General features: G+C 38.0%; 1 protein-coding gene across 1 annotated transcript in view; it reads right to left on the reverse strand.

The window, feature by feature from the left end:
- Nucleotides 1-26123, reverse strand: part of LOC127435496 (antigen WC1.1-like) — a 102728-nt gene that overhangs the window by 19443 nt on the left and 57162 nt on the right. The window contains exon 8 of the mRNA XM_051689048.1: nucleotides 22587-22709. Within this exon, the coding sequence (XP_051545008.1) occupies nucleotides 22587-22709 (123 nt within the window). The remainder of the gene's footprint in view (nucleotides 1-22586; nucleotides 22710-26123) is intronic.

Raw genomic sequence — 26123 nt, forward strand, 5'->3', positions numbered from 1 at the left:
AGGAGCTTGCTCTTTTCCCAGTTGACCCGAAGCCCTAGTCGGCTGAAGTGTGAGAGCACAAGGTCCCTGTGTGTGCACAACATGTCTCGAGAGTGAGCTAGGATTAGCCAGTCATCGAGATAGTTGAGAATGCCCACCTCCCTTAACAGGGCAAGGGCAGCCTCTGCGGTCTTCGTAAAGACACGAGGAGACAGGGACAGGCCGAAAGGGGGGACTTTGTACTGATACGCCTGACCCTCGAATGCAAACCGCAGGAAGGGTCTGTGTCGAGGAAGGATCGAGACGTGGAATTACGCATCCTTCAGGTCTACCGCCGTGAACCAATCTTGATGCCGGACGTTCGCCAGAATGCGTTTTTGCATCAGCGTCTTGAACGGGAGTCTGTGTAAAGTCCGGATCAGTACTCGCAGGTCCAAGATTGGCCGCAACCCACTGCCTTTTTCCGGTACGATGAAGTAGGGGCTGTAAAACCCTTTCTTCATCTCGGCTGGAGGGACAGGTTCTATCGCCCCCTTCCATGGGAGGGTAGCGATTTCCACGCAAGGTGGCAGTGTTTTCGCTCTTGACCAAGGTGAAGTGAATACCGCTGAACCTGGGCGGGCGCCTGGCGAACTCGCGAAGCCGAGTCGGATGGTCCGGATCAGCCATCGCGATGGATTGGAAAGCGCAAGCCACGCATCCAAGTTCCGTGCAAGGGGGACCAAGGGGACAATGACGTCGGACGTACCGGCAGGTGGGGCCTAGCGGCGGTGCGGAGCTCGAGGTGCCACACCACGTCATGGCCGTGCTGAGTCTAGGGACATCGAAGCACTTACCTGGCTCCTTGTGACCACCCCCAGAACAGCCTGGGATGGGGGAGGAAGAGGCCTGTCCTCATAACCTGTGGAGACTGACACATTGGGGGCGGCTGTGTGCCACAGCTGGGCGGTCAAGGGCGTAAAGGCCACCGCTGGAGCGCCAATCCTTCAAGATAAAATCCGTGGACGGTAGTCATGGTGATGACTGTACACACCGGGTATGTGACCCAGGGAGCAAGGAAACCGCTCTTTTGCTGAACTGTTGGGTTCCGCAGCCACTTGGGCATGACCGGGGGAATCGCTGTATAGCCCCTGGCCGCCCCGCCATCGAGGGTAGTGAGAGCGGGGGAACTGCAGAATCGGGGCCGGGCCTCCTACGACTTCGTCATCTCCTCGTGCACTTCCGGGAAGAATGGCACTGGAGTGGAGTGTGGCTGCTTTGAGCGGTGCCGCGAGCCCAGGAACCAGTCATCAAGCCGCGAGGGTTCAGGGGAGAGCGGAGGGTTCCACTCTAACCCAACGCTCGCGGCTGCCTGGGAAAGCATTTCCGTCATTTCGGCATTGGCCTGTGACTGGGCAATCATCCCCGAAGGGGGAAGCCCAGCTGAGGCTTCTGCGTCCGACTGGACAAGCCCGTTCTCCGATGCTGCACTCGAGAGCTCATCATCTTCGCGGGCTCTGAACAAGAAGCCAGACTCGCCATGAGACGAGCCAGCGAACTCATCCGGAAGCCCGATTGGGGCAGACAAGCGTGCTGGGGAATGGGAGGTCCGCAGGGGGATACCCGGCGGAGACGATCCCATTGGGGTCCCCAAATCGCCCCCAGTGCTAGCCGCGCTGGCTTCATACCCGTAGGTAGAAGGACTGAGGCGGGGAGCCGCTGGGGTGGCTTACTTTCTTACAAAAGCAAGCTGCGACCGCAACGTTGCCATGGTCATGTTCTCGCAGTGAGAACATGAACCATCCACAAATGCTGCCTCTGTGATCATGACCATCCAAAGTTGAGAGATAACGACCGCAACCAGGAATAACACACAGTCGGAAAGGCATCTTTAAAAAGACGCGTCTTTAAAAAGAAGTTCCGTGTGTGCTGCTCTTTTAGAGAAATATACTCTTTTAGAGGAGGAAAAGCTCTTTCAGAAAATATACTCTCTTGTTTTTCTGCCGAAGCGCCCAGGGGCATTCTCTGCAGTGCACCAGTGCAGAGGAGGGAGAAGCTGCTGAAATGCGCCGTCAGATCCAGCAGAGGTGAATGAACAGTAGTATTCAGCTCAATGAGCATGACCGTTCGGTTGCATACCAGCTCCTTTTATACCCATATGTCCGGGGGAGTGGCATGCAAAATAAACTCGCCAATTTTCATTGGCCTTTTGTCAAAGACCAGAGGTGTCTCGGGCTCCCAAGAGTGACCCCTAGTGTCACTACCTCGACACAATGTCGAGTGAGTGACAGATAGGGAACAGAAACATTAGCATCAGACAGCTCCCCATCTTCATCTGCTCTGTACACAATATGTGATGATTAGCTCAGCTCAGAAGTTTCTCCTCTACTCCCCCAAAGACACTACAGAAAGTGGCTCCTGTCAGTTCTCTAAAGAGGAGAAAGAGCCCCAAATCTTCCAGTCACACTCAATATTACCTTATTAGAAAGAACAGAGGAAACCACCAAACAACTTCAGTGACAAATCAGAGGAGGCATTTTTGATTTTCACCATATTTATAAAACGTCAGCACTGATGAAAAGGACTCCTCCTCCAACCTTACAGAGACACTTTACTGAGGGTGCACACACATGCCAGAGGGAAGATGAAGTCACACATTTTATGGGAAACACTGCAGTTTATATGTAGCATCAGAACACCTGCTGAGATACAGACACTGATAACAGCTTACTTCAAACTTTGAGTTTACACACAAAAACAAACAAATAATTATCTGACATTTAATAACATTACTGTATATTATGCAATGCAATGTAAATATATATACATTAAAAAAAAAAAACTAATCTTGGTTGTTCCGTGAATACACTTACCAAGAGCACAGCATATGACCATACAGCATGAATACACAAGAATTAGATAATATATTTTTTCTTGTTTGTTTGTTTGTTCGTTTGTTTAATCAAAAGAGCAATAAAGAAAACATGATCAAACTTTGTTCCTACTGTATAAAAGGCAAATGTATTTACAAGGGTAATACTAGTTTCAATCTGAAGATGACAGTAAAAGTTAGTCTAAGTTTTAATATAGAATATTCCAGGAAACTTTCAGTTATTCAAACATAATACTGATAATCAAGCTTGTTATTTGGGTGACGGCTTAAACTGCATTCTAGCATGTACAAGAATGGAAAAAATTGAAAATCTAAGGGATGTCTTGAAAAAGAGAAATGTTCCTGAGCCCAATGTAACATAAAAAGGTGAGATTAAACAACACAGGCCTACACATTTACTTTTTTCTTTGTTGTTGTTGTCTCTTCAAACTTTCTCACAGAATGCTGAGCTATATTTTAAAGAGTCATATGATGCTTCTCAACCGTCGTTTCCTCGCCGTTCCGTCCTCTAGCCCAGTGGTTCTCAACCAGGGGGCCGGGACCCACTAGGGGGCCTCAGAACACTTCCAAGGGGGCCTCAAGATGACTTAAAATGTATTTAAAATAAGAATTATTAAAATAATTACAATAATCCAACTTAATTAAAATGCTAAAAATACTTTAAGATGTATGCCCACAAATTATAAACAGACTCTATCTGAAACTTCTAGAATAAAAAATTATCCATGATTAATTATTTTAATCAGACACATCTAGTTTAGGGTGAGGGGGCCTTCAAATATTGTCTTGGACAGTTGGGGACACTGGTGTCAGAAAAGCTGAGAACCACTGCTCTGTATTCACTGTGTATTCAACTTATTCAGGCCGCCCCTCTACAGCGCTCGGCCCTTCAGTGTATTGTCTCTTAACCTCCAGTGTTACTCCGACCTCTTTTGGAGATTCCCTCTATTTGGAGGTCTCCGCCTGCAGCTAAACCTACATGGAGCTATCAAGCGCCTTGTGTCTCATAAAGGGGGCAGAACATTTCAGCGAAAAAATGTCTGGTGAAAAAGGAGCTGGATTCAGCCTCGTACATACTGAGAAGCGTATAGCTGCAGGCGTAGCTCCAAAGAGGGGCAGGAGTTCCAAACTGCCAGCAAATATATAGGGAGCAGTGTTGCCAAACTCCTCCCTCTTGAAATCTCCAGAACTACCCTCGAAAGTAAATTTTTTCTTTTTACAAAATTCGCTAAATAAGAAAACTCATTATATATTATGTAGGTATAGCTGCAGGCCGGAGACCTCCAAATGAGGACGGAATCTCCAGAATAGGGCGCGGTTACTCCATAAGTGGGTTGCGCCAACTCCAAAAGGGTTAAGGTTAGGGAAAGGGTTAGGGGCTCCCTATATCTTTAATGGTGATTTGGAGCTCACGCCCCTTTTTGGAGCTACACTTGCAGCTATACCCTTCTCCTATATATATAGGCCTACGTATGTATGTGTATATTATAAAAAATATATCAAAATGGGTACAAAACAAGTTCTCTGACAAAGTGTGTAATTTTACAGTAGCAGCCATAATACAGCTTTACATAAATCTTCTAAGTGGTAAATTAAATGATCCATATTTAGCAATGTAAGGGGCATTCAGTTTCGGCAACAGACACATTCCTAGTGTTGCAAATGAGTCCATACACACATGCTTTTGATCGGAAAAGGGGTTTCCACTCGCAGTGTGCTTAGTGGTCAATGCATATTTTGTTAGATCTGACTTCTTAACACATAGCATGACTTTGTGTGTGTGTTTAATAATTCATTGCCCAAAATCACCAAAAAAATCAGCAAGTATATTTAAAAACAGCCAAAATAGCTCCTTGTCACAAAACATCATTAAAAGTCGCAGCAACTATGAGAAAATTGCTAAATTTGGCGACAAATTCCCCAAATTGACAACACTGATAGGAAGCCCCTAACCCTTTCCCTGACCTTAACCATGAGTGGAAGTGATGCCCCCTTTTGAAGTTGGCACAACCCCCTTTTGGAGTAACCCCGCCTCCTTTTGGAGTAATCCTAACCTCTTTTGGAGATTCTGCCCCCATTTGGAGATCTCTGGCCTGCATCTATACCTACTTGTATTTACTTGTGTTTCAGAGATATTTGGTTTCGCTTGTCAGAGCTCACTTGAATATTCATGAGTTTCCTCAACATGCGTGTAGAATCGAAAAATGTCAGTCCATGCTCCTCACATTTCAACATGAACACCTCTGATGGATTATTTTGAAACTGTAAATTTCAGTGTCTAAGTTAAGCCTAAACTACAATTGTTCTCATTTTTGGAACAGTTTTATAGTTTGTAATTTGTGGTTTTGATTAGTCTGTACGTTTTGAGCAGATTTGTCTGAATGATTACAGCCATGTTACTCAGATTAGGCATAAACAACTAAACCACAGCTATTTCTGTTCTTCATTGTGTTCTTCAGTTGTATCTTGTTATAGTTGTTTGGAATTATTGCAATATTTCGTAATTTGTATAATATTCTCCTCAAAATGTGTTTATTAACAGCAAATGTGTAAAGGGCATCACATGGAAATATGCAAGGCAAAAATTCCTGGTAAAAAAATAAATAAGTAAAAAATAAAGATACAATCAGTCAATATACATCATCTGAAAACAAGTCTTAACAATTTATGGCAATTTTACTTTGTAAATGTAGGCTTATCTTTGTAAAATGTTCACGCTTAATCTGGAGACATTACCATTTTGTTCATGCAATGAGAAGCAATGCAATTCTTCAGTGTATGACTGCCTTTCACACAATGTACCATTAGATATCAATTCATGTATGGCATTTGTGTGCAAAATATGTAGTTATTATGATCAATACTGAATGCATAAAATGTTGATATGTGTTGTTCTTGTTCTGATGACACATTCTTATTTTGCAGGATGCAGAAGCTGTTCAAATCTTGCATTGATGCAGGAAGACAGACCAGCAGCTACTACAAGAATCACTGATTTAATTGGGGTTGATAGGAATGACATCATCACCAGTAACATAAAATACACATTGATTTGCCATTGTTTTCACAGAAGACAGAAATTATACCTTTTTGTGCAGGATGTTAGGAGACGAATATCCGAGACAATGAGTGGACACTTGAGTGTGATGTTAATGTAAGAATACATTTAGCATTTCAGTTGACCTTACAACGTTAAAATGTGTATTAATGTGATATTTTGTTATAAAAGGCGATACAAATGCATTATCCTAGGCCTTTCAAGTTATGGGGTTAGTAAAAGAAAAAATGCTCTCACAAGGCCCTTGGAAATATGTTCCAGGGGGACAAATATAGGCCATTAAGAAAAAGTAAAATGAACACTGATGCATACTCATGTGATGTCTATTTTATTGTCTTTTTCATATTGAATATGAGAGCAGCTGTGACTGGTACCACTGACAATATGTGATTCAAGCAAATATGGAGGCTGTTTTCATTTGTCCAGGGTGCCATGGACCTGTTTTAATAAACCATTATCTGGAACACACATAATCTTGTGTTTTATTCCACATATTGCTTTTGAGCTTTCCTTGTCTTTCCAATATGAGCTTTAAGAGGTTTCCTCTACTCTTATGGTAACATTTTATTTCATGACACTAATATTTATAAAACATAAAATGAAGAAGACCAGAATCAGCATGCCTTTGGTATGTAGTATGAATGATTTTATCACACTTGCAAAATGGCAATACTTAATGAGATTTGCAAATGTTAAACGGTCAGAACAGGGTAAGATAACACATGGATTATTAGATGTTAAGATGCTTTCACATATATCAATTTTAAGACCATTTTAGACAATGAAATGAGATGGCAGTAGGATATCAATGATTTTCACATAGGTCAGACATGTTGTGAAGGAACTGACATCAGGGACTATTTCATGTTCATGGCACTTGGCCAATAGTTGTAAAGTTTTTACAAAATGAACAAAAAAGAAATTAAGGGTGACAGAATAATCACACCAGGGTAGGTCAGAAGTATTTTTATTAAAATATGTAGTTGACATGAAATTTCAAGCAGTGACAGCTCATCTTATTTAAAGTACATAACATTAAAGGAAATTACATTTGTACTTTTTAAAATTTATTTCACCCCGCATTTTTAAATGGCTGTAAACTGAATATAAAATAAAACTTAAATGTTCACATGTATATGTGTGTGTACGATTATAGTGTCACCCCTTCCCCTCTCCCAGTTAAAAACTTTAAAATACTCATGATAACATTTGGCAACTCTATAACCTGTAAATCCACTTCGTTAGCTAATTACACTTTGACATCAACACTATAGATATCTATATAGAAAACACTAGAACGGAAGTTCAAAGACAACATTTTCAAGATGTCTGCGCACTAGTTTCTCTGGCGCATAAGGTGAATAGAGTCACACAGGAATACATGATAGGACTGAACTGATGACTGCTTTTCTATGTGAGGGAACTTTTTTGTTTTACATTAATATGTTACAAATAAAAAATAAACTAAATAATGTTTTTAAAAAGCATGTAACATTCTGTATGAAAGCTTTGCAATAACAAAAACATTAGACACTGACACTTTTGTTTCAAAATATTTCTCACAAACTCATCCCAGGTCCAGTAAGTGTAATATTTCACAAACAGAGGCAATGGGTGTGGCCACTGAGTCATACAGTCCCTCCCTCTTTGTTTAGCACATTTCCCACATCATCACAATCTGTCAAAAAGCAAAAACAAATGGATATTTTTGAATAAAGTTGTCATAAAGTTAAATAAAGGCTTTTTTATCTTTACCACGTAAGTGCCTTTTTTCTTCTTTCTTGTTTTTTTTTTTTTTTTTTATGAGTTATGTCACCTCTTTTTCCACTGAGCACCAGTGGCTTTACATTTTTGACACTTTTGAGTTTGAAGCACTTAGTTATTTCATTGTTTACTCATATTATTAAACTATGTAAATGTACCAATATTTAAAACTGATTCCATTTAAATAAGCAAAATAATTTAAAATTCATATGTCAAGATGAAAGACATCAGAATACTCAACATTAAATGACATAAAAGTGTTTATGATAATCTACCTGTCTCTCACATCTTTGTTGAATTCTTCATATCATCACAGTCATCCTGAGCTCCATCTGATACAAATATGAAATTACATAGAAAATGAATTATTACACTGAATAATGCCATGAGATAATTGATGGAAAAATATGTGTTTAATAATTACAGAAAAAAATGAAAACTATTGCAGTTGAGTGCAGTAAAGTAATAATAAGTGCAGTTCTGTGTGACTAACCCATTACACCTAGCACACTAACATACTACTCAACTGCAGCATGTGCGTACTATGAAAATAGAGTGTAAAAGTGCCCGCTGACTTCAACAGCCATCTTGGTGTTGGAATTATTTTCCCATTCTTTTTTTTTTTTATTTTTTTTTTTTTTTATATGGTTTTCATAAAATCCTTCAGAAAAGAGTTCTAAGACATGAAACAAAACAACCAGCTCTGAGGTGAATCACAACATTACAAGCTGTGAATTGAAGCAAAAGAAGTATTTAAAACACAAAACGGACAAAAAGACACAAAGATTTAATGAGGGCACGAACTACATGAACGAACTATCTAATGAAGCATTGCAAATTATGTAAATTTAAAACAGTGGGAAAATAAAAAATCTATTGATGTAAAGTTATATAAGTATAGAGGCAATATATTTACATTTTATTGCAATATACTGAGATATAGGCAAATATGTAAGTAGTTTGAGATTGACTCAAATCATTCACATCACGTCAGGGGAGCGGATGGTCGCAGCAGAGTTCATTTGGTGTGCTTTGTTAGCCGCAGCTCTCTGATTGGTTGATCTTTTCTCTTCAGGATCATGTCAACAGGAATTTCGCTATTATACACGTTATACAAATTTTAAGGTTGAAGAAACACAGTCTGATGACTTCAGCAGAAGCATACACTGCCTTGGAGCTCACAGTAGTTCTGTCTTTAAACGTTTATAAATTATCATTAAAAATTACTTTGCATAGATAGAAAATAAATGGTGTTTTTACTTCTGGAACCAGAATGTTGTGCAATATTTTCTGTATGCATTGAATACTTGTATACTGTACAAGTAGTTCATCCAACCAGCGTTCACTACATGAAATAGTGTTTCCCCCAACACAGTCAGCTTGACTTTCCATTTCCAGTTTAACGAATAAACCTGAAATAGTATCTACCAAAAATTTTAACATCTCTTTCTGGACTAATTATTTGAATGGATTGCTTAAAGTGAAGACATTGTTACTCAAAATTGAATTAAAAATCCAAAATAACCATATTTATTCAAGATGATAATGAGGTGAGTGCACAGTTTGCTCAGCTTTCTAAATGGGGACATACCATAGACTTCTATTGTTTTTATATAAAGCCAATTCACCTGAAGTTCACTCAGGAAACTGACAGGTTCCTTTCATGTAATCTTGGCAGCCAGTCACCTCGCTTTTACCAATTACATCAAACATTTAAATAAACCTTACCTCGGTGTGTTTCTGCTGGTCTCACCTCGTAAGCTACACTCTTAGAAAAAAAGGTTATTTGGGGTTCTATATAGAACCCTAGGGTTCTTTACTCAGCTCCAAAGAACCTTTTAGCCAAAAAGGTTCTATTTACAAAGATTTAAAAAAATAAATAAAATAAAATAAAATAAAAAATAAAAAATAGCACAAAAGGGTTCTATAGGCTGACAATTGCTTAATGTGGGAATGTATGTAGCCCATGTATGTATGTATGTTTGAATGTATGTATGTATGTATGTATGTGTGTGTACGTATAAATTACATTATTAAAATTTTATTTATAAATAGTTTTGGACAATACACTACAACACTTTTGCATTTGCATTTCATACTGCAGAAAAAAAAAACGTACAATTTACTTCTTCAGCTCAGGGTTTAATTAGAAAATGATAAATTGCAGTTCTATTTTTTTTTTCTTTTGTTTTTGTTTTTTTTTTTTTTTTTTTTTTTGCCACAGCACACTTTTTACGACTAAAAAATTCTACGGCACACCACTATCCCACAAAGGCTAACCATCGTCAATATTTTTCCTTTTCAAGAACTTGTCCATGTTTTCTGTCCGTCTAAGTAGCATGTTTACTTTTAATGTTTGAAATTCGGCTATGCAAAAAAAAAAAAAAAAAAAAAAAAAACATTACATAGGCTACGCTGTGTGAGGTCACAGGTGGCAAGAGCGCTAAATGGGTAATGAAAAAACAACAAATTTGCTTCTTTTATCATTTGTAAATTTGTTCTTGCAATGCCGCAACAAATTACAGGGATGCAAACTCATGAGGGGTGAAAAAGGTAAGACAATCACTGGTCCACGAGCATTTTTTCTGGGGATATTTTTGTTAAAGAATAAGCTAAAAGCACCAATTCCAGCTATTTTAGTGATTCAAGTTTATTCAGTTTTTCAAGTTTATTTTAATATATCAAGTTGTCTATGCTTTTGAAACACACTGTCTACTGCAGAAGTGAAGAGTTCCAGATGAAGAATGTCAAATAAATATCCAAATATTGTTGGTCTGTCTAAACATGAGCTAAACAGTTACGCCGATGTAAAATGCTCATCCCAAACAAATTGGTGAGGGGTGAGGAATCACCTATAGTAACGCTCCCCGGGTTCCACTGGGGGGAAGATTTTTATAAATATATATATTTGATAAAATGATGGTCTAATTTGACATTTTGTGGTTTTAATTATTAGTAGTTTAGCAACTTGATTCATTCACAGGTGTTAGGGGTTCATCTGGTAATGTTAATGCATGAGCAGGGCCGGAGTGACAATCGGGAAGATCAGGAGAATTCCCGCTGGGCCGGTCAAAAATTGGGCAGGTTAGGTCCGCATGTTGATTGACAAACTTTCATCATATGTCGCATAACAATTGCCAACAGTCCGTAACATCCGGTATTTGAAGGATCAGAATTGCGTTCCGTATTATAGTGGACGCAGTCTGTATTTTATCATCTCACACCCAAACAAATGAGAGAGTAACCTGTGAGAGATGAAACTGATGTGGTGCCGCTTCACTTGACAGCGCGGGAAGGATCACGGAAGATCCATCGAGAACAGATAGGCTACTAATAGCTGAATGGATGAACGTGCTTCAGGTAGCCTACAAGATCATCACAAGTTTAATACTGACTGCAATCTCACAATCTCAATCATTTAATCTCTGAAATCCTCTTCCCTAGCAGTGCAGAATGATAATAACAAAATTATTTTTTGTCACAAAATAACAGAATACTTAAAGTAAATGAATACAGATGCAACAGCAGGAACGAAAATAATGAGACTTTACAGCTCTCAAAAGATTAAACTCAATGAAACAAGCTGCACAGAGTGCCTTCAGTGTTGTATAATGCGATAAAACCCTCTTAAAGAGACAGTAACCATTTTGCCTTTGTCCTGAACATTTACATTCCAAGTAAAAGAAAAGTACAAATGTGTTATTTTTAGTCTTTTATTTCACTCTTATCATTGTAAAATGGCACGTTTTTGAATGGCATGTAAAAATGTAAAAACAGTCACTCAAACTTAATTGTTTCACTGGATCTGTTGCTATTTTAATTATCTAAAATACAAAGCACTGACCATTTAAAGTGTGAGCCTGTACATCTTGAAAGAGTTATAAACATTTACAGTTCTATAGTGTTATTATGTGCCTAGATAGTCTTTAAAATAAACTTAGTTTACCCCAAAATGAAATTTCTCTCATCATTTACACACCCTCATGCCATCCCAGATGTGTATGACTTTATGTCTTCTGCTGAACACAAATTAAGCTTTTTAGAAGAATTTCTCAGTTCTGTTGGTCCTTTCAATGCAGGTGAATGGTGATCAGAACTCAGAAGGCACAAAAATCACATAAATGCAGCATAAAAGTAATCCATACAACTCCAGTGGTTTAATCTATGTCTTCAGAAGCGATATGATAGGTGTGGGTGAGAAACAGATCAATATTTAAGTATTTTTTTTTTTACTATAAATTCTCCTCCCTGCCCAGTAGGGGTCGATATTCTTATGTAAATCACCAAATACAGAAGAAGAACTCTTAAGAGAGAAGAGTGCTTATGAAAGTGAAAGTGGAGATTTATAGTAAAAAAAATGACTTAATTATTGATCTGTTTCTCACCACTTCTCATTTACTTGCATTGAATGGACCAACAGTTCTTCTAAACATCTTCATTCATGTTCTGCAAAAGAAAGTCATACACATCTGGGATGGCATGAAGGTGAGGAAATGATCAAATATCCCTTTAACATTCACTTATTTTTACAACACATACAATGATGTCTTATGACAAAGTGAAAATCTTAGTGAATGCCGTATGTGGTATAATGACATGGAGAGCTTAAATAATTTTCAAGTAATTACATATATTGCATATTTTTGCTGTGATCTTGTTTATTGTTATCATCTTCACCTCCAAACCCCCTTTTGGGTGTGGGCTGACTTAGAAATGACATCCCGGGCTGAATATGAATCCCACTCCGGCCCTGTGCATGAGTCAGTAGACTAACACATTCATCGGACGACTGCAATGGAGATATAACGGGAGATATATTCAGCGATTGATAGAGACTTTTAAGAAAATACGTTTTTAAATATAATTGTCTCACATTAATACATTTTCCGCCCAGTTTATCAAAATGAAATGTTTAAGGTGAAATAATTAAGATGTTTACATATTGTATTGAGGTCACTTCTTTTGTGAATGAAACAAGTTGATAAACTATTAATAATTAAAACCACAAAATGTAAAATTAGACCATACGTTATTTATAGCGTGTATTTTACCTGGCGCCTATGATCACGCATAGAAGTTACGTCCTTTCCTGTAAGGGATGTGTGCGCTCTTTCATGATCATCCATTCATCGGTGAAATAGTAAGGAATCATTTTATTATCATTATTACATACTGAGATCATACTAAACAGTGGTGTTTTTTTATTTTAAACATATTCTTCTTTTCAATACCATATCATTGTGTGAGCAACCCTTCACTGCTCACGAATGTACTGTATTTGTTTCATGATCTGATTTATCCGTGTATAGTTTTGTTACGGGACGTATAAAGATTGGATTCAAGTGCAAAGTGCGAACAGAAGAATGTAATGGTAATATAAATCAGACTACACAATAAACAACAACAACAACAAAATCTTTAAAATAACCATTAGGCTATAAGCGCAAAACACATAAATAATAAATACATAAATTATTATTTACAATGAAGTGCCTTGTGAAAGGGACAATGGCTTTTATCTTAAGAAAATAAATAAATAAATCGTGATCGTGAAAAAATAAAATTTTAATTATGGCAAGATCATGACTAACAGGTCAGATAAAATGTTGTCCATGGCCAGTTAAGACTGAACGCGTTCGTATACGTTAAAAAAGCTAGACACTGCGCAACAAACAGAACAGAATACGTGTGTCTCGTGAGACGTTTTAAGAAGTTTAAAATCTTTTAGCGTGACACGGTGTCATGATAACACGGCGATCCGAGACGCTTAAAACAGTGAGACGCAAGCCCATAGAGCTTCCGTAGTTTAACAGAGGAAGACGTCATGCAAATATGGCATTACGGGTTGTCTTAGAACGTTACAGACTATACTTCGCCGGAATAAACTTTACAGGCGAAAACACTTTTCAGAATGGGTGGAGGTAGCCAGCTTTATATATCAAGAAATCGCGGCAGCCGGCCAAATGATTGGATACAGAATGATGCATTTAAAAAGTATCCAGGAAGAATTTACGGTGAAGAGAGAGACCGTACGGCTACTCTTAAGTGTTCTCGACCCTGATGGTGTTGCATATAGACGAGCATCACAATCCCGGTCCAAACTTCATGTGGCACGTTGACTCATACGACAAGCTTTAACCGGACGGCCTCTGCATTTATGGGTGTGTTGATGGATTCTCACGTAATGTGATGTGGTTGAAAGTGTATTTCACCAATAGTGACCCGAAAGTCATTGCAGCATATTTTATTGAGACAGTAAAAAAATAGAGGTGGCTGTCCTAGAAGGATCCGTGCCGATCGTGGTACTGAAAACATTGCTCTGGTGCAGATGCAGATCTTTCTTCGACGAGACGCTACTGATAACTTTGCGTTTCACCAGAGTTTCTTGTATGGTTCAAGCAATCACAACCATAGAATCGAAAGCTTTTGGAGCATATACTTCGGAAAGAAAATATTCAGTTTTGGCTGAACAATTTTTTTCAGGCTTTAAAGGAAGAAGACCATTTCAATGGGGACTTCTTTGACAAATCAATCGTGCAGTTCTGCTTTACAACACTTGTGCAGGTAAGCATATTTATCCACCTGTTCATCTTTCAGCGGCGGCTGATATGCTGCACTGTGTTGGATATATCATGCATTTATTCGCTAAAATAGTAGCAAGAAATGTTATCTGTAGAAGTCATGTATTTGTACGATGATGTATTTGGACAAATTTTATGGGAGGACTTTAAAAGCAATCTATTCGTATGTGCCTTTGTCATTGTTTTGAAGGATGAACTTGATAGATTTGTCCAGATGTGGAACGCTCACAGAATCCGAACGCAAGGGAACATGACGGCACCTTGTGGGCGTCCAGACATAATGTATATGGCCCCTCATCTTTATGGATCAGATGACTATCTTTTCCAGTGTGATGCTTTGGATGTTCAGAACTGCCTGGAGGAGTGTCACATGATGACGTACCCATGTGATGAGACAGTGTTTGAACTTTGTTGACTATATGGAGGAGCTTCATCTTCATCCTCCAGAGGATGCAGAGGAGGGCAGAAACCTGTACATTAGGCTTCGACAGGAGGTACGAAATTTATTGTAATTTTGAATTTCATGTTTTGATTTCACTTGCATTTTATGTTTCTATTTCATTATTCCCTTCACTTCAGTATCTAATTATTTTAAGTTCACTTATAAACTCAACGGCAACCAACTTTTTCCCTTAACACTATTCATATTATATATACATATATAGTTCATCATGTAAAATGATGTGTTATGTGTTCATTTATTTAAATAAAATCCACAGTCTGAGGGGTAGATCTCAATTTAATGAAAAACAAACATTGAGCTTTTTCAGGCTTTTTTTTTTTTTTTGCAAACTTAACAGAACTGGTCCTTGGACCAAAAATGATTAAACAAAACCATTGCAATTAACTTTCTTTAAATGCCAACACAACATTGCATCTAAAATGCACTGTTACTGTAAATGAACAATTACATTTCATTAGGAAGTCGATTATTGACTTTTGCATCTTTATTGTAGTACACTACAGGTACTGTTTAGCAAACATCAGCTGTTGGAAATGTCATCTATGTGTTGCTTCAATAGAAAATAAAACTGTTCTAGCTGCTACATTCTCACTGTAATTTTTGTTATGGAAACAACAATGGATATTTTAAATAGAAACTGACAGTAATAACAGTAATGTACAAGTATAACAGTGCTTGTACATATATATACACTGCTTGTATATAACATGATGTACAAAAGTAGGTACATGACTTTAAAACTACAAAATAATTCAATGTTTAATCTGAACAAACAGGTTAACAAAGATTGTTAAGGATGTTGAGTGCAACTAGCTCTTAACTCTTACCTGTAAAACACATCTGTTGCTTTCTTTTCAAAACCACTCTTAGTGTATCATGCATTTATATTTTCACCTGACAGTGATGTTGTTATGCTTGTTTATATGCAATGTCCATGACAAAGCAACTCTTGTTTGAAAGAATGTTCTCAAATTCAGTATGCAACTCTGCATATGACGTGTAGGTGTCTGGCAACTCAAGGACAGAGCCACAAGTGTGTGCCACAGGACGTCTCGCCAGACCTTCCAGTGAAGTAAAAACAATCTTTATTTCACAAACACAGACAACATCGGATCCTGTCACATATCTCAACAATCGCTGCAGACCTGCTTCATCTTGTGCTCTGATGTATTGCTTGAAAAACTGAAAACTCTGATTTTCTGAGGATGTGTTTGGGGTGGCTTTGATCAACTGCAGCATTTTTCTAGTGCTTGGATTCTTGTCATCATACATTTTAAGTAATTCTGATTGTCAAATGAAAATGTCTTTGAAGATTTGGCCTGCACCTTCTGCCATGTTGTCGAGCGCATACTTTGGTTGCTGGATCAACTGTTTGTGGGCAGCTTGGAGGAGAATTGGTTTGAGATTGTCAGATGTTGGAATTTTGGTTACTCCCATTCGATCCATTAAATCAATAAGGTCATCTTTATCATCTCCATTGAGCTCTTTCTCCAAAGCTGATGACAGAAGATCCCTTTCTGTCTGACTGAAATACTGCATCAGAGATGAATACAACAGGCCAGGTGAAACAGCATGTTTCCCAAACACAAGTGCCACAGTGAAAGCAGGGGCCAGTCGGGTGGGAAAATACCCCAGATCTTTGAAACCTTTGGCCAGAATTCTGCCCCTTTCACTCTTCTTCTTGCCACTTTGGTGACAGCAAAGGAACCCTCATATCTTCCCCCTTTTGTAATGAAAAACACTGTAAGGTAAAAGCTGGATGGCTACCATAAGTAAAATACAATATATTGCCAAAAGTATTCGCTCATCTGCCTTTAGACGCATATGAACTTAAGTGACATCCCATTCTTAATCCATAGGGTTTAATATGACGTCGGCCCACCCTTTGCAGCTATAACAGCTTCAACTCTTCTGGGAAGGCTTTCCACAAGGTTTAGGAGTGTGTTTATGGGAATTATTGACCATTCTTCCAGAAGCGCATTTGTGAGGTCAGACACTGATGTTGGACGAGAAGGCCTGGCTCACAGTCTTCGCTCTAATTCATCCCAAAGGTGCTCTATCGGGTTGAGGTCAGGACTCTGTGCAGGTCAGTCAAGTTCTTCCATACCAAACTCACTCATCCATGTCTTTATGGACCTTGCTTTGTGCACTGGTGCGCAGTCATGTTGGAACAGGAAGGGGCCATCCCCAAACTGTTCCCACAAAGTTGGGAGCATGGAATTGTCCAAAATCTCTTGGTATGCTGAAGCATTCAGAGTTCCTTTCACTGGAACTAAGGGGCCAAGCCCAGCTCCTGAAAAACAACCCCACACCATAATCCCTCCTCCACCAAACTTCACAGTTGGCACAATGCAGTCAGACAAGTACCGTTCTCCTGGCAACCGCCAAACCTAGACTCGTCCATCAGATTGCCAGATGGAGAAGCGTGATTCGTCACTCCAGAGAACGCGTCTCCACTGCTCTAGAGTCCAGTGGCAGCGTGCTTTACACCACTGAATCCGACGCTTTGCATTGCACTTGGTGATGTATGGCTTGGATGCAGCTGCTCGGCCATGGAAACCCATTCCATGAAGCTCTCTATGCACTGTTCTTGAGCTAATCTGAAGGCCACATGAACTTTGGAGGTCTGTAGCGATTGACTCTGCAGAAAGTTGGCGACCTCTGCGCACTATGCGCCTCAGCATCCGCTGACCCCGCTCTGTCATTTTACGTGGCCTACCACTTCGTGGCTGAGTTGCTGTCATTCCCAATCGCTTCCACTTTGTTATAATACCACTGACAGTTGACTGTGGAATATTTAGTAGCGAGGAAATTTCACGGCTGGACTTGTTGCACAGGTGGCATCCTATCACAGTACCACGCTGGAATTCACTGAGCTCCTGAGAGCGGCCCATTCTTTCACAAATGTTTGTAGAAGCAGTCTGCATGCCTAGGTGCTTCATTTTATACACCTGTGGCCATGGAAGTGATTGGAACACCTGAATTCAATTATTTGGATGGGTGAGCGAATACTTTTGGCAATATAGTGTATTTTTCAATTGTGTAAATTATAACAGAACGCTAACGTGAAATAAGTTTAAAATGCGATAACGCTCACTTCTGGCCGGAGATGCTGTGATGTATAGAACCCCCCGAGCGCAGGGGCTCTCCAACAGGTCCTCCACTGGACAATAATATTTATTTGGGCTTCAAATAACCAAGGAAAACACTCAAGTACACAACTCAATATACTTATAAGTTTTATTTGTATTCAGTAATTTAAGTTTAAGTTTATTCGGTTTATAGAGCACATTTAAAAGCAGCGAGCAGGCTAACCAAAAGTGCTGTACAGAAATAAAAGTAAAAAGTATTTTAAGTATTAAATAATTTAAGTATTAAAACTGCAGGTTGATCCCATTAATACAAGTACAATTATCCTGGCAAACATTTGATATTGCTAACAATCCACAGTAGATTGACTTTGGGACATTTAGAGCATCAACAAACGAGTCTATATTCATTAGGGGAATTTAAATATTATTATACAATACACCAAATTAATTCATATGACACAGCAAATCTCTAAAACACATAAATATCCACAGAATACATAATTAAATACCACACATCATAAATACACACCATCAATGATTAGTCAATACCACACATCATAAATAGAAATTAGAATCAGAAAAAGACCACAATAATAGACAAATAATAATAATTTTGAGTTTCAACAATGTTCTTTTGTCATTGTAAAGCGCGTTTCACATGAGTCGAGTCGAGGCGTCAACGCTCCATTCAACGCCAGCGTCAAGAGTTGCAGAAAGCGTCACAGAGGGGCGATTTTACGAGTTTGCCACATAAAAAAGCGGGAGATGTGCACAGTAAACATTGAAAACATGTATTTGGAAGAGAGAAAAAAAAAATCTTGCAGTTGCTTTGATAGCAGAAAGTAATAAAAGGACTCGTTTATGTTATTTCTAAGCGTTTTATTGGTGAATTTAAATTAGTTCAATAACTGAAACGATAAGGTAATATTTAATTAAAATAAATTATGAGACATTCAATGTCCCTTCACAAATGTGGATAGTTTTTAAATATTTTTTGTTGCTTAGTACTCTCAAAGACATTATTGGTGAAGCAAAAACGTGTGTGTGAAAAACACTTTGGTGTAAAGTGGCGTCACTTCATAGACTTCAGTGTATTCTGCAGCGCTGACATGAGTCATGTGAAAGACCCTTAATGCATAAATATCGGTCACTTTTGCACATTAATCATAGCTCTTCACAATCACAAAAGTGACCGATTATGGTTTCAAAATGGCGAATTTCTCCGAAAGGTGAGGAGTTTGGATCCCTGAAATTATTATTAATATTATTATTGTTATTATTATTATTTATTTATTTATTTATTTATTTATTTATTTTTCTCCATGCATTTATTTATTTTGTGAAATTTGATAATTTTCCACGGCAATCTTTCACGTTGGGAAACACTTGTCTAGACACTTCAAATTCTGGAGAATTCTGGAGAATGGTATTACTCCGACTGGCTAGCCATACACACTGACTCGCCCCGATCGGCCAAAGGGGGGCGCTACAGTGAAAAAACATAAAAAATAAAAAAGTACATTTTGGGCAATAACTCTTGAACCTTAAGGCATAGAAACAAAATTATTTTTGAAATACCATCAAACTTTTGCTACGCCCTTTCGTCTTCCAGCTATTTTGGATTGTTTGAAAAAATAAATAAAAACGAACTAGTCCTATACTGTTATAACACGGCTTGCTTAAACATCCAATTCTGATTGGTAAATTCCAGCATTTTGCCATCAAATATTTTTGTTTATTACATTGCTCTCTTTTACTTGATTCTGATTGGTCAGCAGTAGCATTTAGGGTCAAACTTACCTATATAATGTTTGTGTATATATATATATATATATTGCATATAGTGTTGTGTGTAATTATGTGTATATTAGATATGTAAATTATGTTTATTGTAAATTTGTATATGTCTCACAACTGTCATGACTGCTATGTTGCTCGGAACTGCACCAAAGACTTTCACCCACTGTTGCACTTGTGTATATGGTTGTGTGACAATAAAGGTGATTTGATTTGATATTTGACATAGCATACAATACTTAAATACTATGACACTATGTCATACAATGTTTCTGGCAAATATAAAAACAAGTAAATTTACACTGATAATGCAGTACATTTTTTTTATAAAAACATTATTTTTAAGTACTGTAGTATATTGATTGATTTTCTTAAAAGTGACTGGAAAGAGAGATAAAAATGGAAAGTCCATGAAAGCAATTTTTCTGTAAAAAAAATAAAAAAAATAAAAATTACAAATATGGGTAAAATAAAGGTTAAAAATAAGTGACTGAAATGAATATCAAACATTGCTGGACTGCAACAAAAACTTAACAGTACATAAGATCTTCATAACCAGTAAAATCAGTAAAATGATTCGAAGTTATGGGTGTGGTCCTTGAGTTAAACAGTCTCTTTCTGTTTGCCTGGCACCTTCTCCACATCATCATAGTCTGTTATTAGAGAACAATAACAAATTCATGTCAATACATCCATAAAAGTAACATAATAAACAGACCAATATTTGCAATCAATTTAAATTAGCTTTTCAATGATTAGAGAGACTAAGCTTAAATTATTCAGTGTGATATAAAACTGGTTACAATAACCTACCAAACAGGTTTCTCACATCTTCACTGACATTCCTCACATCATCATACTCCTCCTAAACTCCCTCTGAAACGAAATGTGTCTAATACTATGAAAATGAACAAAATCTCACATTGCACTTTGTATTTGAAATATACTAATAATGACATCACAAATGTACATACTTCATATATTGATATATACTATAATGTACTACATAATACAATACTTTATTTCTTCTATTATTTGTAATTAAATCACTGTACTGGGCTTCAATCTAGACAGGTAAAATCTAATACTGTACAATCTAAAATATAATCTGGTATAATACACACCTGTTTTATTACTGGAGAACTGTCGTACGATCACAACATCGTCATAGTTTTCTGCTATGTCATCTACAACAAAATACAGAAATACATCCATTGATGTAAATAGTCCACATATTTACATATGTAAAATATACATTAAAGATGCCTTCATAAATATTGTTAAAAATAATTTAATGATATAAACAAACCTGTGGCGCAACGTCTCAGTCCAGCAGTGATTGCATCATCGTAGGACTCTGGTGTGTCTTGTTGCTCTTCTAAATGAGTTCAAAGGAAAGATGTAATATACAGAAACTGTGTTTACAGTTCACTGGTCAAAAATGATGTTTAATTAACTGTAAGTGAAATCCCTATGATCTTTAGTGGTGGTGACATCATCATAGTGTTCAGATGAGTCTCCTACTGCAGATTTAGTTAAAAACAAACAAACAAACAAACAAAAAAACTCTCAGGTCAAACTCCATTTAACATATTCAATATACTATATTTTATATATCATACAAATATTTATCATACTATATTTTTAACAATGAACAAAACTAATGTTCTCAAATGATATGGTTTCACTTAAAAAATTAGCAATGATAAATAACTGCTTAAAATGAAATATTCACATTAAAATTATGTGGTTATGGATTCTATATCCTGTAAAAAAACTGAAGTATATCCTGCTGCAATGATTGAAGAATTTGTACAATAAAACAGAAGCAAATGTGGATTATCTAAAGTATGTTGGGAAACTGCTTGATCTTTAATTATTATTATTATTATTATTAATATTATTATTATTATTATTATTATTATGTGTTAAATGGTATACAGTATATAAAGGAAACATTCCTATGTTAACTTGCAAGTGAATGTTTTAATTCATTGCACAAGTTTGTATGTAACAAAATGAAACATCATCACTTCAGTTTTCTAACCTGAAAGAATCTCATCAGCATCCTCATACCCAGAATGCTGTTCTTCAGAAAGGACTCTTCCTGTTATGGGAAAGCAGAACCATCAGAAACATGTTCACAATTACAAATCAGCACACAACACTGTTTAGATGCAAACTCATACCAAGATAGTGACTTTTTATTAACTTCTAATATAATTCAAATACATGGATCTGCAAATCTGTTATTAATCAGTTAAATTCTCTCACCCATCTCTGAATGAATTGATTAGTTCTGTTCATCTCCACAAATCAGGCACTATACTTTCAGATGGACTGACCTCTCTGAGTGATGTGTTTATCTTTATTTGTGATGAGTTTGTGATTAATCTCCTCATAAACGGCTTCAGTCTGAGTCTTGTGTCTTCTCTTGGAAAGAGCTGTGAGTAAAGACAGACAAACCTGCAGTGAGTTCACAACATATGACTGATGACACACTGAATAAGACAAAATAAAGTTTTCATTGTGTTAGAAAAGAACTACGGCAGTATGTGATCTTCTGTACCTCTCCTCATCACTCTGTTCTGCTGAATCAGTATAATGAGTGGCAGTAAGAATACAACTCCCAGTACGATCAAAACCACTGGAGGGATGGAGAGAGAAGATGCTGGAGGAGTTTGTGGACGAGTGATCAGTGCGGACAGAGATGATGTCACGTCTGTCTGTGAAACTGGAGGAAAAGTTGATGTTGTAGGGGCAGGAGTAGTGGACACAGACAAATCTGTCAACTAAAAAAAAAGAAAATTAGCTGCTGAAATCACAATCAAATCATGCTAATTAAGGGCTTGAATAAATACAGTAAATTAAAATAACACTGAAATTGCATATATGGGGTAAAATGTATCTCTGATAGTCAGTTTTCAACTGTTCTGATAAAGCCATGTCTGATTCAGATCACTAAATACATTGCTCTCACCTGCACAGGTGAGTCCAGCGTCCTCTTTGTGTGAGCAGTCAGTGTGGTTATTCAGGGAGAGAGGACAGTCCCACAGGTGAATCTCATTCCCTCTGCACTCGACTCTGTTCAGCCACACAACACCTTCACCAGCACCAAAGGCTGCATTCCCATCAGCACTCAGTGCTGCTCCACAACCCAGCTGCCTGCAGACCACCTGAGCATCCCTGATGTCCCACTGATCATCACAGACTGAACCCCACACAGTGTTATGATACACCTCCAGTCTCCCAGAGCACCGGCCCTTCCTTCCACTCAGTCTCAGAGGAACACACTCTAAAATTTTGGAAAAATCCTAACAGTTTGTAATTTTTCTCTAATTTGTTTGTTTGAGTGTGTTAGTCACTTCCTGGTTCTTTTGCTACTGAAAGCTGAATGAAGTTCTGTTCATATAAAACTGTGCAACAATTTGGAAAGAATGTAGCAAAGTAACATGGAACTGCAATGCGGACCACAAACCAGGAACTACTTCAGATCTGTGCATTTACACAAAATAAATCAACACCTTGTACATATTGTCAACCAATCAGAATCAATAATTCAACAATACCATGGTGTAAGTTAACGCATTATGCATATATATATATATATATATATATATATATATATATATATATATATATATATATATACAAATGAAAAGTTGTATTTCTGCAGTATTTTTTTATACAGTTATCTCATTAAACTGAAATAAACCTACTTGTAACATTTAGGATAAATATTCAATTGTTGAGTGCCTTTAGTCAAATTGCAGTTATTTTTCAACTGAACAAGTTCAAAATATTTACAAAAATCTAAATAAAACATAAAAATTTACCTGAGCAGGTTATATGAGCCACCTCATTATGATGACAGTTATTCTGTCCCCAGGTTGAAGATGGACACTGCCACAGAGTTGAGTCATGAGGACGACATTTAAATTGATCCAGCCAATTAGACTTTAGTCCTTGTGAGTTACTGGGTTCACTGGCAGATTTTCCACAGTTCAGCTCTTGACAGATCAGACTTGCTGTGTCTCTGTCCATCTGGTTGTAACATACATTTCCCCAGTACCCATTGTAGAAAACCTCCACATTCCCTTTACAACCATCAGTTAACCTGATTTCTTTGAATTCTAGATAGAAAATAATAAATAAAATTAACAAATCCAACAACTGAAAAACATTATGAATATTACAAACATTTGGGTACCTGAATTCTATTCAACAGTTTACCTGAGCACACGACTCCTACATCCTCCATGTGTTTACAGTCATGTTTTCCCCAAACCTGAGAAGAGCAGTTCCACAGGGACGTCTCATTCCCCTCACAGTTCACCTCATTGAGCCATATGTGTCCAGAACCAGGACCAAACCAGGCTGATACCTGCTGGTTACTGAGGGCCACTTCACACTGCAGCTGTCGGCACAGCACATGGGCATCTTTAATATCCCAGGAGTCATCACACACTGTCCATCATGAGCCACTGTGAAAAACCTCCAGTCTCTCTGCACAGTCTCCTCCAGAACCCACCAACCTGATGGAACCATGATCTGAGATCAGATATATATAGAGAGAGAAATGCATGTTAATTCATATTAATCTTTTGTCAGAGAATGAAAATGGCCAGATATTGTTGTTCTCACCAAGGCAGGTGATTGACAGCTGTTGTGTGGAGCTGCAGTTGAGAGTTTGTGGAGAGCTGCAGTTCCCCAGATGAGCTTCACTCCCAGAGCACTGGAAGCCCATCACACACTCATGACTGTGTTCAGGACTGGATGAAGAGGAGCCATAGAAGTTCAGCACAGAGCCACAGCCCAGCTGTCTGCAAACCACAGAGGATTCAGTGAGACTCCAAGAGTCCAGCAGAACTCTCCTCCAGACCTGATGGTTGTAAACTTCAACCTCCCCCTCACACTCTCTCTCTCCAGACAACCGCACTCGCCCATCATGAAGAGACAGAGACGAATCTGGAAATGTGGGTTGAAATGTTACTAAAATACATGCAGAATTCACAAAAAAAACAATCATGTACAAATACGTTCATGCTAGGACATTTGCAAAGAATATTTAATTTAGAGAGAGGGCAACATAGATATATGTTTTTTAGACTGGGGGGTGGGGGGGTCCTTTTAAATAGGAAAATTATAATTTAGTAATTTATAAGTACATTAATTATGTTAAGTAATATTAATGCAGATGACTGTTTATATTCTTTTTATTATTACAGAAGCCTAGTACATGCCCAGAACTGCAGGTCTATGGACTCTCTAACAGAAACTCTGTAGCGATTAATGTATAATTAGCCTGCTTTTGTAGCAGAAATGCAGCAGTTATTGCAATGTTACTAATTCTTGCAGTGCACTCACGAGAGCAGATGACTCCAACATCTTGTCAATGAGAACATTCGGCTCGACTCCATGAAGAGATGGGACATTGTGAGAGTTGTGTTTCATTTCCCGGACAACCAAATACATCAGCCCAGATTTCACCACTTCCCTCTCCAAACCAGTCCGCTTCCACAACAGACACAGCAATCCCACAATTCAGCTGTCTACAGAAGACACTGGCAGCTCTCATATCCATACATCCATCACATACTGTTCCCCACTCATTGAAATACTGACACTCCACTCTTCCAGAACAGGAGCCTGATCCATTTACCAGTCTGAGTGCTGTGTAACCTAAACATAGATCAGAGAGATTACAGTAGTAACAAGAATAAAGCAGTATAAAACTGTATGTACACATAATGCAATATATAACTCAATTGTCATGTTAGATTATAATGTATAAAAAAAATAATAAAAATGGACATTGATACTTAACCAGAACACATTAGTCCCACGTTGCTAACACTGGTGAAATTATATTTGTGTGACGATATTGAACAGGATGAAATCTGAGATTCGTTGCCTCTACACTGAATCTCTTCTGTCCACATCTGACCCTCTCCTTTGCCAAAAGCAGCTGCTCCCAGCACCTGTACAGGAGCCCCACAGTCCAGCTTTCTACACACAACCTCTGCATCCTGCTGGTCAAAGGCAGCATCACACACTGAAACCCACGTGTTCTCATGAAGTATCTCTAATTTACCAGAGCACCAAGAACCTCCAACAAGTCTGAATCCTGAAAAAACAAAAAACAAAAAAACAACAACATTATTATAAAAATCATATTACATGGATTCTCAAGGTCATGATTCTTAAGTCAACATTTTAAATAAAAAACTAAATAAATAATTTAAATAGAAGAATAAAAAAGATCCTACATTTTGTAATACATGAGGAGAAATGGAGAGAGCTCTCACGGCCGAAGCTACAGAGGTTAGTTCACTCTCTGTCTCTGTAGGATGTAACCCGATCCTTCCGATGGGTGAATATCCGCAAAGCCGTGGGCCCAGATGGCATTCCGGGCCGCGTCATCAGAGCGTGCGCGAACCAGCTGGCTGGTGTTTTTATGGACATTTTCAACCTTTCCCTCTCTTTGTCTGTAGTCCTCACATGCTTTAAAACATCC

This window comes from Myxocyprinus asiaticus, chromosome 45, assembly GCF_019703515.2.
Source record: "Myxocyprinus asiaticus isolate MX2 ecotype Aquarium Trade chromosome 45, UBuf_Myxa_2, whole genome shotgun sequence".
Lineage (NCBI taxonomy): Eukaryota > Metazoa > Chordata > Actinopteri > Cypriniformes > Catostomidae > Myxocyprinus > Myxocyprinus asiaticus.